This window comes from Salmo trutta, chromosome 11 (assembly GCF_901001165.1).
Source record: "Salmo trutta chromosome 11, fSalTru1.1, whole genome shotgun sequence".
Taxonomy (NCBI): domain Eukaryota; kingdom Metazoa; phylum Chordata; class Actinopteri; order Salmoniformes; family Salmonidae; genus Salmo; species Salmo trutta.
The window spans coordinates 22,023,833-22,038,283 of record NC_042967.1 but is presented as its reverse complement, the minus strand read 5'-3'; the positions used below and the strand labels follow the sequence as shown (position 1 = coordinate 22,038,283).

General features: G+C 46.0%; 1 protein-coding gene across 1 annotated transcript in view; it reads left to right on the top strand.

Moving 5' to 3' along the window:
* The window catches only part of dnah6 (dynein, axonemal, heavy chain 6), a 129,304-nt gene that overhangs the window by 58,335 nt on the left and 56,518 nt on the right, over positions 1 to 14,451 (top strand). The window contains exons 43-51 of the mRNA XM_029766640.1: positions 705 to 862; positions 2,813 to 2,944; positions 4,624 to 4,795; positions 5,925 to 6,071; positions 6,843 to 6,916; positions 7,096 to 7,250; positions 8,482 to 8,713; positions 9,785 to 9,937; positions 12,234 to 12,374. Of these exons, the coding sequence (XP_029622500.1) occupies positions 705 to 862; positions 2,813 to 2,944; positions 4,624 to 4,795; positions 5,925 to 6,071; positions 6,843 to 6,916; positions 7,096 to 7,250; positions 8,482 to 8,713; positions 9,785 to 9,937; positions 12,234 to 12,374 (1,364 nt within the window). The remainder of the gene's footprint in view (positions 1 to 704; positions 863 to 2,812; positions 2,945 to 4,623; positions 4,796 to 5,924; positions 6,072 to 6,842; positions 6,917 to 7,095; positions 7,251 to 8,481; positions 8,714 to 9,784; positions 9,938 to 12,233; positions 12,375 to 14,451) is intronic.

Sequence of the window (14,451 nt, the reverse complement as noted above, 5' to 3'; positions counted from 1 at the left end):
TAGCAATACATTCTGAGAGAGAGAGAGAGAGAGAGAGAGGAATATTGGGATAGAGATACAGTAACTAGCAATACATTCTGAGAGAGAGAGAGAGAGAGAGAGAGGAATATTGGGATAGAGATACAGTATCTAGCAATACATTCTGGGTGAGAGAGAGAGAGAGGAATATTGGGATAGAGATACAGTATCTAGCAATACATTCTGAGAGAGAGAGAGAGAGAGAGAGAGGAATATTGGGATAGAGATACAGTATCTAGCAATACATTCTGAGAGAGAGAGAGAGAGAGAGAGAGGAATATTGGGATAGAGATACAGTATCTAGCAATACATTCTGGGTGAGAGAGAGAGAGAGGAATATTGGGATAGAGATACAGTAACTAGCAATACATTCTCAGAGAGAGAGAGAGAGAGAGAGAGGAATATTGGGATAGAGATACAGTAACTAGCAATACATTCTCAGAGAGAGAGAGAGAGAGAGAGAGAGAGAGAGAGAGACAGAAGAGGAAAGAGACACAGGAATGATATTGGAGAGGTGTGAGAATAGGGTTTCCCAAACACGGTCCTGGGCCCATATGTTGTTGGCATCCTAGCACGACATGGTGGTTATACATCACCCAGACAATATCACAGATCACCCTGGTAACATGAACTGATAGGCCTCCTTAGCGAAGTGTTATTAATGGCCTCCCTCCTCTTCATGTCAGGTGCTCCTGGTAACAGAAAGATAGTGATCTTTGTGGATGATCTGAACATGCCTAAGTTGGACACCTACGGCTCCCAGCCTCCAATAGAACTGCTCAGACAGTTCCAGGACTTCCACGGCTTCTACGACCGAGAGAAGTTCTTCTGGAAGGAGATCCAGGTACACACACACACACACACACACAATCTTGTTTAATATGTAGACAGAGTCTCATCTTGTCTGGGCTAGATGATATTAGGTGAAACATTTAGTCTATTCTGCTCCAGTCTGGGGTTTTTTTTAGTCTGAGAAAATGAAGTAACTTTTTGTTTGTGGTCAGTGAATACTTTGACTTGTTTAGTATTCAGACAGATGGATGGTCTGAGGTCTATAGTAGATTGGAGGCTCATGTCCAGAAGCTGATAGGGTCCATTATTCTGCTACAGTACAATGTGTTTGTTTTAGTCCTTTGTTACTGTTGTGAATGGTCAGCACACAGTAATTTGTTTCCAATAGCACACATTAAAAGGGTCTATTTGTACGTATTAGGGACCAATTCATCTGCGAGGGGGTGGGTGGATGTGTGGGGGTGGGTGGATAAGTGGTTGTGGGTGGATGTGTGGGGGTGGGTGGATGTGTGGGGGTGGGTGGATGTGTGGGGGTGGGTGGATGTGTGGGGGTGGGTGGATGTGTGGGGGTGGGTGGATAAGTGGTTGTGGGTGGATGTGTGGGGGTGGGTGGATGTGTGGGGGTGGGTGGATGTGTGGGGGTGGGTGGATGTGTGGGGGTGGGTGGATCAGTGAGGGTGGGTGGATGTGTGAGGGTGGGTGGATGTGTGGGGGTGGGTGGATCAGTGGTTGTGGGTGGATGTGTGGGGGTGGGTGGATCAGTGAGGGTGGGTGGATGTGTGAGGGTGGGTGGATGTGTGGGGGTGGGTGGATAAGTGGTTGTGGGTGGATGTGTGGGGGTGGGTGGATCAGTGAGGGTGGGTGGATGTGTGAGGGTGGGTGGATGTGTGAGGGTGGGTGGATGTGTGGGGGTGGGTGGATGTGTGAGGGTGGGTGGGTGTGTGGGGGTGGGTGGGTGGATGTGTGGGGGGGGTGGATGTGTGGGGGTGGGTGGATGTGTGAGGGTGTGTGTGTGGGGGTGGGTGGATGTGTGGGGGTGGGTGGATCAGTGGTTGTGGGTGGATGTGTGGGGGTGGGTGGATGTGTGGGGGTGGGTGGGTGTGTGTGTGGGGGTGGGTGGGTGTGTGCGTGGGTGGATGTGTGGGGTTGGGTGGATGTGTGGGAGTGGGTGGATCAGTGGGGGTGTGTGGATGTGTGGGAGTGGGGGTGTGTGGATGTGTGGGAGTGGGTGGATCAGTGGTTGTGGGTGGATGTGTGTGGGTGGGTGTGTGTGTGGGTGGATGGGTGGGTGGGTGGATGTGTGGGGGTGGGTGGATGTGTGGGAGTGGGGGTGGATGGATCAGTGGGGGTGGGTGGATCAGTGGGGGTGTGTGTGTGGGTGGATGTGTGGGAGTGGGGGTGGATGGATCAGGGGGGTGGGTGGATCAGTGGGGGTGTGTGTGTGGGTGGATGTGTGGGGGTGTACAAGTGAATCATTCAGAAAATCAGTTATTCTGTTTGTTGAGATCTGAACGTGTACTGGGTGTAAATGTGTTTCCACCACGTGCAGACAGACAACAGACAACCATGTCAAGACAGCAACCAGAGTAGTCACACAAGGTCATATGCACACACACACACACACCACACACACACACACACACACACACACACACACACACACACACACACACACACACACACACACACACACACACACAGGGAATACAGAACCAAGGGCATGTCAATATTTTCTAATCCAAACAGGGTTTCACTCTGAAGTTTAACTCAGCTAAAAATTCTGACCCGGGTGGATGTTCTTCAAACTAAATGTCAAATGTAATATTGATAGAAGACTAAATCAATGAAAAATATGAGGCTTTAAATACATATGAAAATATGAGGGTTTAAATACATATGAAAATGTGTTGGTAGGAAATCTTCTTTCTGTGCCAAATCTTCCTTTCGACCCCCCTCTCCTCCGTTCCTCCCCTCTTCTCTCTCATTCTCTTTCTCTCTGCAGGACATGACGATCGCGGCGGCCTGCGCTCCGCCAGGAGGGGGCCGTAACCCGGTGACCCCTCGTTTCATCCGCCACTTCAGCATGCTGTGTCTGCCCACTCCCTCCGAACACAGTCTCAAACAGATCTTCAATGTGGGTAACCCCTGACCTCCTACATCTAAACCCTGCCCTAAGAACACAGTCTCAAACAGATCTTCAATATGGGTAACTCCTGACCTCCTACATCTAAACCCTGCCCTAAGAACACAGTCTCAAACAGATCTTCAATGTGGGTAACCCCTGACCTCCTACATCTAAACCCTGCCCTAAGAACACAGTCTCAAACAGATCTTCAATATGGGTAACTCCTGACCTCCTACATCTAAACCCTGCCCTAAGAACACAGTCTCAAACAGATCTTCAATGTGGGTAACCCCTGACCTCCTACATCTAAACCCTGCCCTAAGAGCACAGTCTCAAACAGATCTTCAATATGGGTAACTCCTGACCTCCTACATCTAAACCCTGCCCTAAGAACACAGTCTCAAACAGATCTTCAATGTGGGTAACCCCTGACCTTCTACATCTAAACCCTGCCCTAAGAGCACAGTCTCAAACAGATCTTCAATGTGGGTAACCCCTGACCTCCTACATCTAAACCCTGCCCTAAGAACACAGTCTCAAACAGATCTTCAATATGGGTAACTCCTGACCTCCTACATCTAAACCCTGCCCTAAGAACACAGTCTCAAACAGATCTTCAATGTGGGTAACCCCTGACCTCCTACATCTAAACCCTGCCCTAAGAACACAGTCTCAAACAGATCTTCAATATGGGTAACTCCTGACCTCCTACATCTAAACCCTGCCCTAAGAACACAGTCTCAAACAGATCTTCAATGTGGGTAACCCCTGACCTCCTACATCTAAACCCTGCCCTAAGAACACAGTCTCAAACAGATCTTCAATGTGGGTAACCCCTGACCTTCTACATCTAAACCCTGCCCTAAGAACACAGTCTCAAACAGATCTTCAATATGGGTAACTCCTGACCTCCTACATCTAAACCCTGCCCTAAGAACACAGTCTCAAACAGATCTTCAATGTGGGTAACCCCTGACCTCCTACATCTAAACCCTGCCCTAAGAGCACAGTCTCAAACAGATCTTCAATGTGGGTAACCCCTGACCTCCTACATCTAAACCCTGCCCTAAGAGCACAGTCTCAAACAGATCTTCAAGGTCAAGACTTATGCTCCAACCTCAGTTCCTAGCCCTAATATGACCTTTAACCCCCTGTCTCCAAACCCTCTTGTCTCTTCTCTCCTCATGTCCTCTCCCTCACAGCCCCTTAACAAGCTGTGGTAGTTTAATTACAGATCAACTATCGTCACACTTGTTTTTCTATCCTCGTTAGGACCTATAATTGATTTCCATTCAAAATCCTATTTTCCTTAACCCCTAAACCTTAACCCAAATCCTACACCTAACTCCTAAACCTAACCACTAACGCCTTACCCTAACCCTAATTCTAACCCTAAACCTAACCCCTAAGCTTAAAATAGCCTTTGTCCTCATGGGATGTGGGAAATGTCCCCACCAGGGAGAATTTGCCTTGTTTTACTATCCTTGTGGGAACTTTTAGTGGATTCAGAAGAACAAGACCACACACACACACACACACACACACACACACACACACACACACACACACACACACACACACACACACACACAATCACGTGTGTCTCTTGAGTCTGCCCTCTCTCCTCAAGGGCATATTCAAGCACACGTACGCTTAACTCTCTGTTGAAACTGTCTCTCCCCCTCCAGGCCATCCTCAGTGGTTTCCTCAGTGAGTTCCCCCAGGCGGTGAGGTCTTCAGCAGGCAGCATCGTAGACGCAGCTGTAGAGATCTACCACCGCATGTCTGTAGACCTCCTGCCTACACCAGCCAAGTCCCACTATGTCTTCAACCTCAGGGACCTCTCCAAGTGTGTCCAGGGTGAGAGAGAGACACACACACACACACACACACACACACACACACACACACTACGTCTTCAACCTCAGGGACCTCTCCAAGTGTGTCCAGGGTGAGAAAGTTTGTCTTTGCTTATTCACTTGTAAGTTATTAAAGTAGCTCATGAACTGAGATGCTCTTGGTTGTAGCCTGAAGTCCAGACAGAGACAGTACAGTCCTCTACCCAGCAGCCTCACAACCATCATCAGAGCAGAGAGGCCTGAACTAAAGTGACTACTTCTCCCTGACCCCCGCTAGGGAGTCACCATGCAGAACACACACACACACACACACTCACACACACACACTCACACACACACACACACACACACACTCACACACACACACACACACACACACACACACACACACCAGCGAGCGTAAACACACACACACACACACACACACACACACACACACACACACACACACACACCAGCGAGCGTAAACACACACACATACACTCACATACACACACCAGCATTAATACTTACCCAGGACGAATAAGGCCAACCCAGCCCCCATTCTTGCTGAGGGCGAGCGTGGTCACATTAATGCCCTCAACTTTCTAACCAGACTTGAACATGGATCCTCTGGTGTGTCAGACCCATCATATCTCCTAAAGCATCCCTAGCATTGTATTAGATAACATTGATAACAACAGGGATGTGTCAACAGCAGATATTAGAGTTTTCTTTACTTCTTAATGTGTTAAGGTTGCAGGGTGAGAACCACCACGTTGAATCATGTTTTATTATTCTCTGGTCATGTTAAATCCATCTAACCCTCCCTGCCTTTTTACCTCCCTCTTCCCTCCCTCCCTTCACCTCCCTCTCTCATTCTCTCTCCCTCTCCCTCCCTGCCTCTTTACCTCTCTCTTCCCTTCACCTTCTCCCCTCCCCCACTCCCTCTCCCCCCTCCCCCTCCCTCCATCTCTCTCTCCCTCCACCTCCCTCTCTCATTCCCTCTCTCCCTCCCTGCCTCTTTACCTTCCTCTCTCCCCCACTCCCTCTCTTCCCCCTCCATCCTCCTCTCTCCCCCCTCCTCCCTCCCTCCCTTCACCTCTCTCTCTCATTCTCTCTCTCCCTCCCTCTGTCTGTCTGTCCTCCAGGTATGTTGCAGTGTGAGCCAGGCACGGTGAGAGATCAGACTGGGATATTCCGTCTGTTCTGTCATGAGTGTCAGAGAGTGTTCCACGACCGCCTCATCAACAACGAAGACAAAACCTACTTCAACACCATCGTCTCTGAGATGGCCAGTAAGAACATAACACAGAGTGTAATAGAACCTAGACAGTCAGTAAGAACATAATACAGAGTTTAATAGAACCTAGACAGTCAGTAAGAACATAATACAGAGTTTAATAGAACCTAGATGGCCAGTAAGAACATAACACAGACTGTAATAGAACCTAGACGGCCAGTAAGAACATAATACAGAGTTTAATATAACCTAGACAGTCAGTAAGAACATAACACAGAGTTTAATAGAACCTAGACGATCAGTAAGAACATAATACAGAGTTTAATAGAACCTAGACGGTCAGTAAGAACATAACACAGAGTTTAATAGAACCTAGACGGCCAGTAAGAACATAATACAGAGTTTAGTAGAACCTAGACGGTCAGTAAGAACATAACACAGAGTTTAACAGAACCTAGACGGCCAGTAAGAACATAACACAGAGTTTAACAGAACCTAGACGGCCAGTAAGAACATAACACAGAGTTTAATAGAACCTAGACGGCCAGTAAGAACATAACACAGAGTTTAATAGAACCTAGACGGCCAGTAAGAACATAACACAGAGTGTAATATAACCTAGACATAGTTGGCCAGTAAGAACATAACACAGAGTTCAATAGAACCTAGACGGCTAGTTTGAACTTTCAGAGTTTTCCCTCTCACTAAGCAGTGTTTTGACATATTAAGTTTGAAAGCCATTTCAATGTCCTTATCTAAAACGTCCCAGAATTGTTGAGCTATGAATAGCAACTCTTTAAATATATTTCCGTTCTTCTTCTTTCAGGCAAATATTTTGGCTTCAATTTAGAACCCAATTACTTTGTGACCAAACCCATCATATTTGGAGATTTCATCAAGGTAAAATGTTCTATAAGCCTATAAATCCAATCAATTTCCCAGGTGCTCAAAGCGCTTAACATTTACGGCATCCATCTATCTATCTCGCAACCCTTCCTGTCCCCCCCTCTCCATCTCTCCCTCCTCCTGTCCCTGCCTCCCTTCCTCCTCATTCCTCCCTCTCCTCTCCTCTCCTCTAGGTGGGTGCAGAGAAGGCAGACCGTCTGTATGAGGACCTAACAGAGCCAGATAAGATCAGGGCTGTGCTCCAGGATTACCTGGATGACTACAACATGACCTTCTCCAAGGAGACCAAGCTAGTGTTCTTCCAGGACGCTGTAGAACACGTCTCCAGGTGATTTTACGCCCGGAAACGGAGCCCTATTCCCTAATTAGTGCAGTGAATGGATTCAAAATCGCACCCTATTCCCTATATAGTGTACAGACGTTTTGGCCTAAATCGCACCCTATTCTCTATTTAGTGAACTGATTACAATCCTTAACGACACCCTATTCAGTGAACTGATTAGAATCCTTAACGACACCCTATTCTCTATTTAGTGAACTGATTAGAATCCTTAACGACACCCTATTTAGGGAACTGATTAGAATCCTTAACGACACCCTATTTAGTGAACTGATTAGAATCCTTAACGACACCCTATTCCCTATTTAGTGAACTGATTAGAATCCTTAACGACACCCTATTCCCTATTTAGTGAACTGATTAGAATCCTTAACGACACCCTATTCCCTATTTAGTGAACTGATTAGAATCCTTAACGACACCCTATTCCCTATTTAGTGAACTGATTAGAATCCTTAACGACACCCTATTCCCTATTTAGTGAACTGATTACAATCCTTAACGACACGCTATTCCCTATTTAGTGAACTGATTAGAATCCTTAATGACACCCTATCCCCTATTTAGTGAACTGATTAGAATCCTTAACGACACCCTATTCCCTATTTAGTGAACTGATTAGAATCCTTAACGACACCCTATTTAGGGAACTGATTAGAATCCTTAACGACACCCTATTCCCTATTTAGTGAACTGATTAGAATCCTTAACGACACCCTATTTAGGGAACTGATTAGAATCCTTAACGACACCCTATTCCCTATTTAGTGAACTGATTAGAATCCTTAATGACACCCTATGCCCTATTTAGTGAACTGATTAGAATCCTTAATGACACCCTATTCCCTATTTAGTGAACTGATTAGAATCCTTAACGACACCCTATTCCCTATTTAGTGAACTGATTAGAATCCTTAACCACACCCTATTCCCTATTTAGTGAACTGATTAGAATCCTTAACGACACCCTATTTAGGGAACTGATTAGAATCCTTAACGACACCCTATTCCCTATTTAGTGAACTGATTAGAATCCTTAACGACACCCTATTCCCTATTTAGTGAACTGATTAGAATCCTTAACGACACCCTATTCCCTATTTAGTGAACTTATTTTGTCCAGAGCCCCATAAAGAGTTAGTTTTTGTTTCATGTGTTTTTGTAATGCTTCAATTTGTTAAATTACTTACTTCCTAACCCCGCCCTTCTGTTCCTATAGGATAGCGCGTATGATCCGCCAGGAGCGCGGTAACGCCCTATTGGTGGGCGTGGGGGGCACGGGGAAACAGTCACTGACGCGGCTGGCGGCCCACATGTGCGGCATGCGCTGCTTCCAGATAGAACTGAGCCGAGGATACAACTACGACAGCTTCCATGAAGACCTGAGACGACTGTTCAAGATGGCTGGGGTGGAGGGCAAGGACATGGTGTTCCTCTTCACTGACACACAGGTAGGAGAGGGGAGGAGGGGGGAGAGGAGGGGGTGTGTGCATGGAGGCTATGTGATGGGTAGATAGCAGGTTCCTCCATAAAGACTGTACCAGACAGTAGTATTTATGGAGGCTATGTGATGGGTAGATAACAGGTTCCTCCATAAAGACTGTACCAGACAGTAGTATTTATGGAGGCTATGTGATGGGTAGATAACAGGTTCCTCCATAAAGACTGTACCAGACAGTAGTATTTATGGAGGCTATGTGATGGGTAGTTAGCAGGTTCCTCCATAAAGACTGTACCAGACAGTAGTATTTATGGAGGCTATGTGATGGGTAGATAACAGGTTCCTCCATAAAGACTGTACCAGACAGTAGTATTTATGGAGGCTATGTGATGGGTAGTTAGCAGGTTCCTCCATAAAGACTGTACCAGACAGTAGTATTTATGGAGGCTATGTGATGGGTAGTTAGCAGGTTCCTCCATAAAGACTGTACCAGACAGTAGTATTTATGGAGGCTATGTGATGGGTAGATAACAGGTTCCTCCATAAAGACTGTACCAGACAGTAGTATTTATGGAGGCTATGTGATGGGTAGTTAGCAGGTTCCTCCATAAAGACTGTACCAGACAGTAGTATTTATGGAGACTATGTGATGGGTAGTTAACAGGTTCCTCCATAAAGACTGTACCAGACAGTAGTATTTATGGAGGCTATGTGATGGGTAGTTAGCAGGTTCCTCCATAAAGACTGTACCAGACAGTAGTATTTATGGAGGCTATGTGATGGGTAGATAACAGGTTCCTCCATAAAGACTGTACCAGACAGTAGTATTTATGGAGGCTATGTGATGGGTAGATAGCAGGTTCCTCCATAAAGACTGTACTTGACAGCTAATGAAGTAGCTATGGCCAGTGTTTATCTGTGACCATCTGCTTGCCAAACCATGCCACCTCTGTGACTCATCACCTCATTACCCCGCTGAGCAGAAGCCGAGGCATTAGCCCTGGAAGCTATAGCTTCAGTCTTCAGTTCTCAGGCACGTTTCCACCCCCCTCCATTACATGTGTGTATTATTGTTCATCAGATTGTGGTGGAGGAGTTCCTAGAGGACATTAACAACATGTTGAACAGTGGAGAGGTGCCCAACCTGTTTGAGAAGGATGATCTGGAGCAGGTCCTGGCTGCCACACGGCCCAGAGCCAAGGAGGCCGGCATCAACGAGGGAAACCGAGACGAGGTACAGTAGAGTACACACACACTCACTCATATAACACTCAATATATAATTGTAATTACAGGGCTCCTCTGTAAAAGAGACCTTTACTCCCTGTCAAAATAAAGGTTAAATATAAGTACATGTGTAATATTTATGTATGTACTGTTGTGTTTTTACTATTGATTAAATGATATGACATGTTATTTTATAAAATCAATTCTCTGTAATTAATATTACCTGATTAAACTAATCATGTAAATGTATTAACTAGGAAGTCGGGGCACCACGGAAGAATGTTTATAGAGCTGTTGTCTTCCGAATAAACTCTTAAAGACCTGGTAATCTTTTATATCAACAGCAGTCAATTATTAATCGTCACCTTATTCAGTCTCATCTGAACGTCGTAAAATTATTGGTTATCTTCACGAACCCTGGTTAACAAGTTGAATCAGCAATACAAAATTTGGTTTAATTATTTATTTACTAAATACCTAAATAATCACACAGAATTACATATACACAGGCTGGATCATACATTGATTACTAATTAATACAAGAAAACGACAGAACCGATTTGACGGATGGTTACACAAAGAAAGGGGGTTGGGTTTGAATGAAAGCGCGGGAAGACTGAGGAACAAAAGGATTGGGTTTCTATCGGACCTTATGAAGCTATGCTATCGTAAATACAGAATCTTATGCATTCTAAATAACCGCCCATTCGGAAAAGGAAAATGCAAGAAATATATTTTCTCTGAGCTGCGCTTCGATAGATTGGTCGAAGATGGAAGGCTGGGTTGCCCAGCAGAAATCTCCCTTGTCCTTTGAAGAATATTTCTGGGCGGATACGTTGTAGTCTGTCGTCTTGTGGTAGAACGGATACAATGTAGTACCCTGTCGTTCTGAAGATTGTCCGTCCGTTCTTTCCTAGGCCACGCACGTTTACAGCTGCTGCTGATAACTCAACGTCTAGGATGTATCACTTCTTTAGTGAATAAGAGTTCAAAGTTCATACCAAGTTGACATACTAAGCTCATGCTGTATTCTGGCTGGTGTAGTCAAATTCATCCGTCCAGCATGGCGATCGTCACCTCTACGTTGAAATTCGCCCTTCTGAACGTATGGACATCAGTCCTCACGTCATCGGGAACACAATGATAATTTCGTTAGGTTGTAGTCGTTCAACCATTCGCAACCAGAGCTCATGCTGAGGTTGGCTTAGTTCGCAGTGAATTGGGTCATGGGGGGGCTCTTATAGAAATGTAGAAAAGGGGTTGCTTCATCATTTCCAACCAATACCTATTCACGTGGGGTGGCCACTGATTGAGCATATTTTACTTATGAAAACAATTCTCTAATTTTAAAAACTAAAATTACATGTCATCTTTTCACAAATAGTTTCATATTTAAACATTTAAATTGCACAACAATTCCATGTGAATCTGAATCTAGAATGGGTAGACTTTCCAAGATACAGTTTATGTCGTCCTATCATCAGATATAATGTCCCAGACACCAACTGATCTGACATCATATTCTTTAAGTACCAACGGATACTTTCAACTGGTTGGATTACACAAAGATTTTTCTTTTCCCCAACCTTTTGACGTTTCCATACTCTCCCTATGTTAACAACAGGGCTTTCCAAGAGTCCGTTCTGTAGAGTGGACAGAAAAGGGGGGAAAGGCATTTATGGGGGGGTCATAAACCTCCCTCAACAGGGCAACGTCATGACAGTACCATTTATTCATATTTATACATGTATTTATACATATATCCAGCTAGCTATTAATTCACAACATTATGTATGTATTGATGTATGTGTTCATATTCAGCTATTCATCCCAGTAGGATTCAGTCTAGTGTCTAGTGTCTAGTGTCTTGTTAAGGTCCTATATGAAGCGTGGAAGCAGCAGCTTTGTCCCAGCAGTAGTCTGTCAATAAGGCAGAGCAGCAGACTCTGGACACCTCCAGAACTCTGACCCCTTCACTTTAATTACACTGACTTTGGCCTCAGTCTAGACAACACTCAATTGATTTCCTCTCATGTGTTTGGCGGTTTGAATTTTGCACTTCACTATACAGTGAGTCTGTTGCATGAGTTAATTTGTATGTGTTTACTTGAATGTATTTCTATAGATATGTGTGTGTTTGTCTCCCTGTGTGTGTCTCCCTGTGTGTGTGTCTGTGTGTGTGTCTCCCTGTGTGTGTCTCCCTGTGTGTGTCTGTAACCTGTGTGTCTCCCTGTGTGTGTCTCCCTGTGTGTGTCTCTCCCTGTGTGTGTCTGTAACCTGTGTATCTCCCTGTGTGTGTGTTAGGTGTTCCAGTTCTTCATCTCTCGGGTCAGAGAGAAGCTGCACATTGTGTTGTGTATGAGTCCTGTAGGAGATGCCTTCAGGTCCCGCTGTCGTATGTTCCCCTCTCTGGTCAACTGCTGCACCATCGACTGGTTTGTACAGGTCAGGACACTACGCTCTCTGTGGGTGTGGGATTGCCTCTCTCTATCTATCTCTCTCTGTCTCTCTCTCTCTTTCTCTCTCTCTCTGTCTCTCTCTGTCTGTCTCTGTCTGTGTGTGTATTTCTGTCTAATTAGTGGATTGTCAAACAAACACTCATTTACTTTCTGTACTGAGGAGTATGCTGTCACTGTGTGCTCTCAGGGTGAAACGCTCCTCCATTCATCTCCATCAGGAATGTGTGTCAGGCGCCCCGGTGTGTGTGTGTCAGGCTCTGTGGGTGTGCGTAATGTCTGTGTGTGTGTGATGGATCACAGGGTGTGGGCTCGCCCCAGGTGTCCATTGGTGAAGCGCGCCCCCCTCTTCTCTCGTTCCACCTCCTTTAATCTGCCTGTTTATTTTCATCCCTCTCTCTCTCCTCCGCTCCCATCCCTCCATCAAGGTGACCCCCACTGAGAAGGAGCAGCCAGGTGCAGTCAGGCGTTTATTTAGTGAAGACTTTATTCTGCTTGTTTAAAAGGAGTCTCTGACCCTGTCTCTCTCTCTTTCTCTTTCTCTCTCACTCTCTATCGCTCTCTTTCTCTCTCTCCCTCCCTCTTTCTCAATTCAATTCAAGAGGCTTTATTGGCATGGGAAACATATGTTAACATTGCCAAAGCAAGTGAAAAGTGAAATAAACAATAAAAATGAACAGTAAATATTACGCTCACACAAGTTCCAAAAGAATAAAGACATTTCAAATGTCATATGTCTATATACAGTGTTGTAACGATGTACAAATAGTTAAAGGGAAAATAAATATAAATATGGGTTGTATTTACAATGGTGTTTGTTCTTCACTGGTTGCCCTTTTCTTGTGGCAACAGGTCACACATCTTGCTGCTGTGATGGCACACTGTGGTATTTCCCCCAGTAGATATGGGAGTTTATCAAAATTGTATTTGTTTTCAAATTCTTTGTGGGTCTGTGTGAGCAGAGCATGTTGAGCATCTGATACATACCTCTTAAATTGCAGGATGGGGCTTGGGGAGGTGCATTAGTGGGGGTTGGGCCTGTTGTTCTGCTCACGGCCTGGGCATATGAGCTGCTGTCATGTTGAGGTCCTTGCAACAAGGGCGGGGGGAGGGCATGGGGGGTGTGGCTGGTGATGATTTGTTCTGGGTGTGGGTTCTCTCGGTGCAGGTCCTTCAGGAGGGGGTCTTGCAGGTCTGGGGTGGGTGTCTGCTGCTCTGTTGCTCCTGTGTGAGGGGCTGCGGTAGAGGGTGATGTCCTTCAGGGTCCTGGCAAAAGTTGGGATTGTTGCCTTGTAGAGGTGGACCTGGTCATAAAGGCTGTTCAAGTCCATGGTGGAGTGGTGGGCCAGGTAGACATTAGGTTTGAGGCACAGTCTCACAAAATGCTTGCATTCACCTGCTGTATGGTGGCAGGGTGGATGTATTTTCGTGGTAGCTGGGTGGAGACAACCACCCAGGAAAGTGGAAGAAGTTTTTTCAATCACTCCCTTGAGTGCTGTGGCCATCCTTTCCTGCTGTGGCTACCCTTTCCTGCTGGGGCCACCCTTTCCTGCTGGGGCCACCCTTTCCTGCTGGGGCCACCCTTTCCTGCTGTGGCCACCCTTTCCTGCTGTGGCCACCCTTTCCTGCTGGGGCCACCCTTTCCTGCTGTGGCCACCCTTTCCTGCTGTGGCCACCCTTTCCTGCTGTGGCCACCCTTTCCTGCTGGGGCCACCCTTTCCTGCTGGGGCCACCTTTTCCTGCTGGGGCCTCCTTTTCCTGCTGTGGCCACCCTTTCCTGCTGTGCCTTCAGGTCATTTGTGCCCGTGTGAATTATGATGTGGCTGGGGGACCCTAGTCTGTCCTCTGACAACAGCTCCAGGACATGTCTAGTGTTTGTCCTCTGACAACAGCTCCAGGACATGTCTAGTGTTTGTCCTCTGACAACAGCTCCAGGACATGTCTAGTGTTTGTCCTCTGACAACAGCTCCAGGACATGTCTAGTGTTTGTCCTCTGACAACAGCTCCAGGACATGTCTAGTGTTTGTCCTCTGACAACAGCTCCAGGACATGTCTAGTGTTTGTCC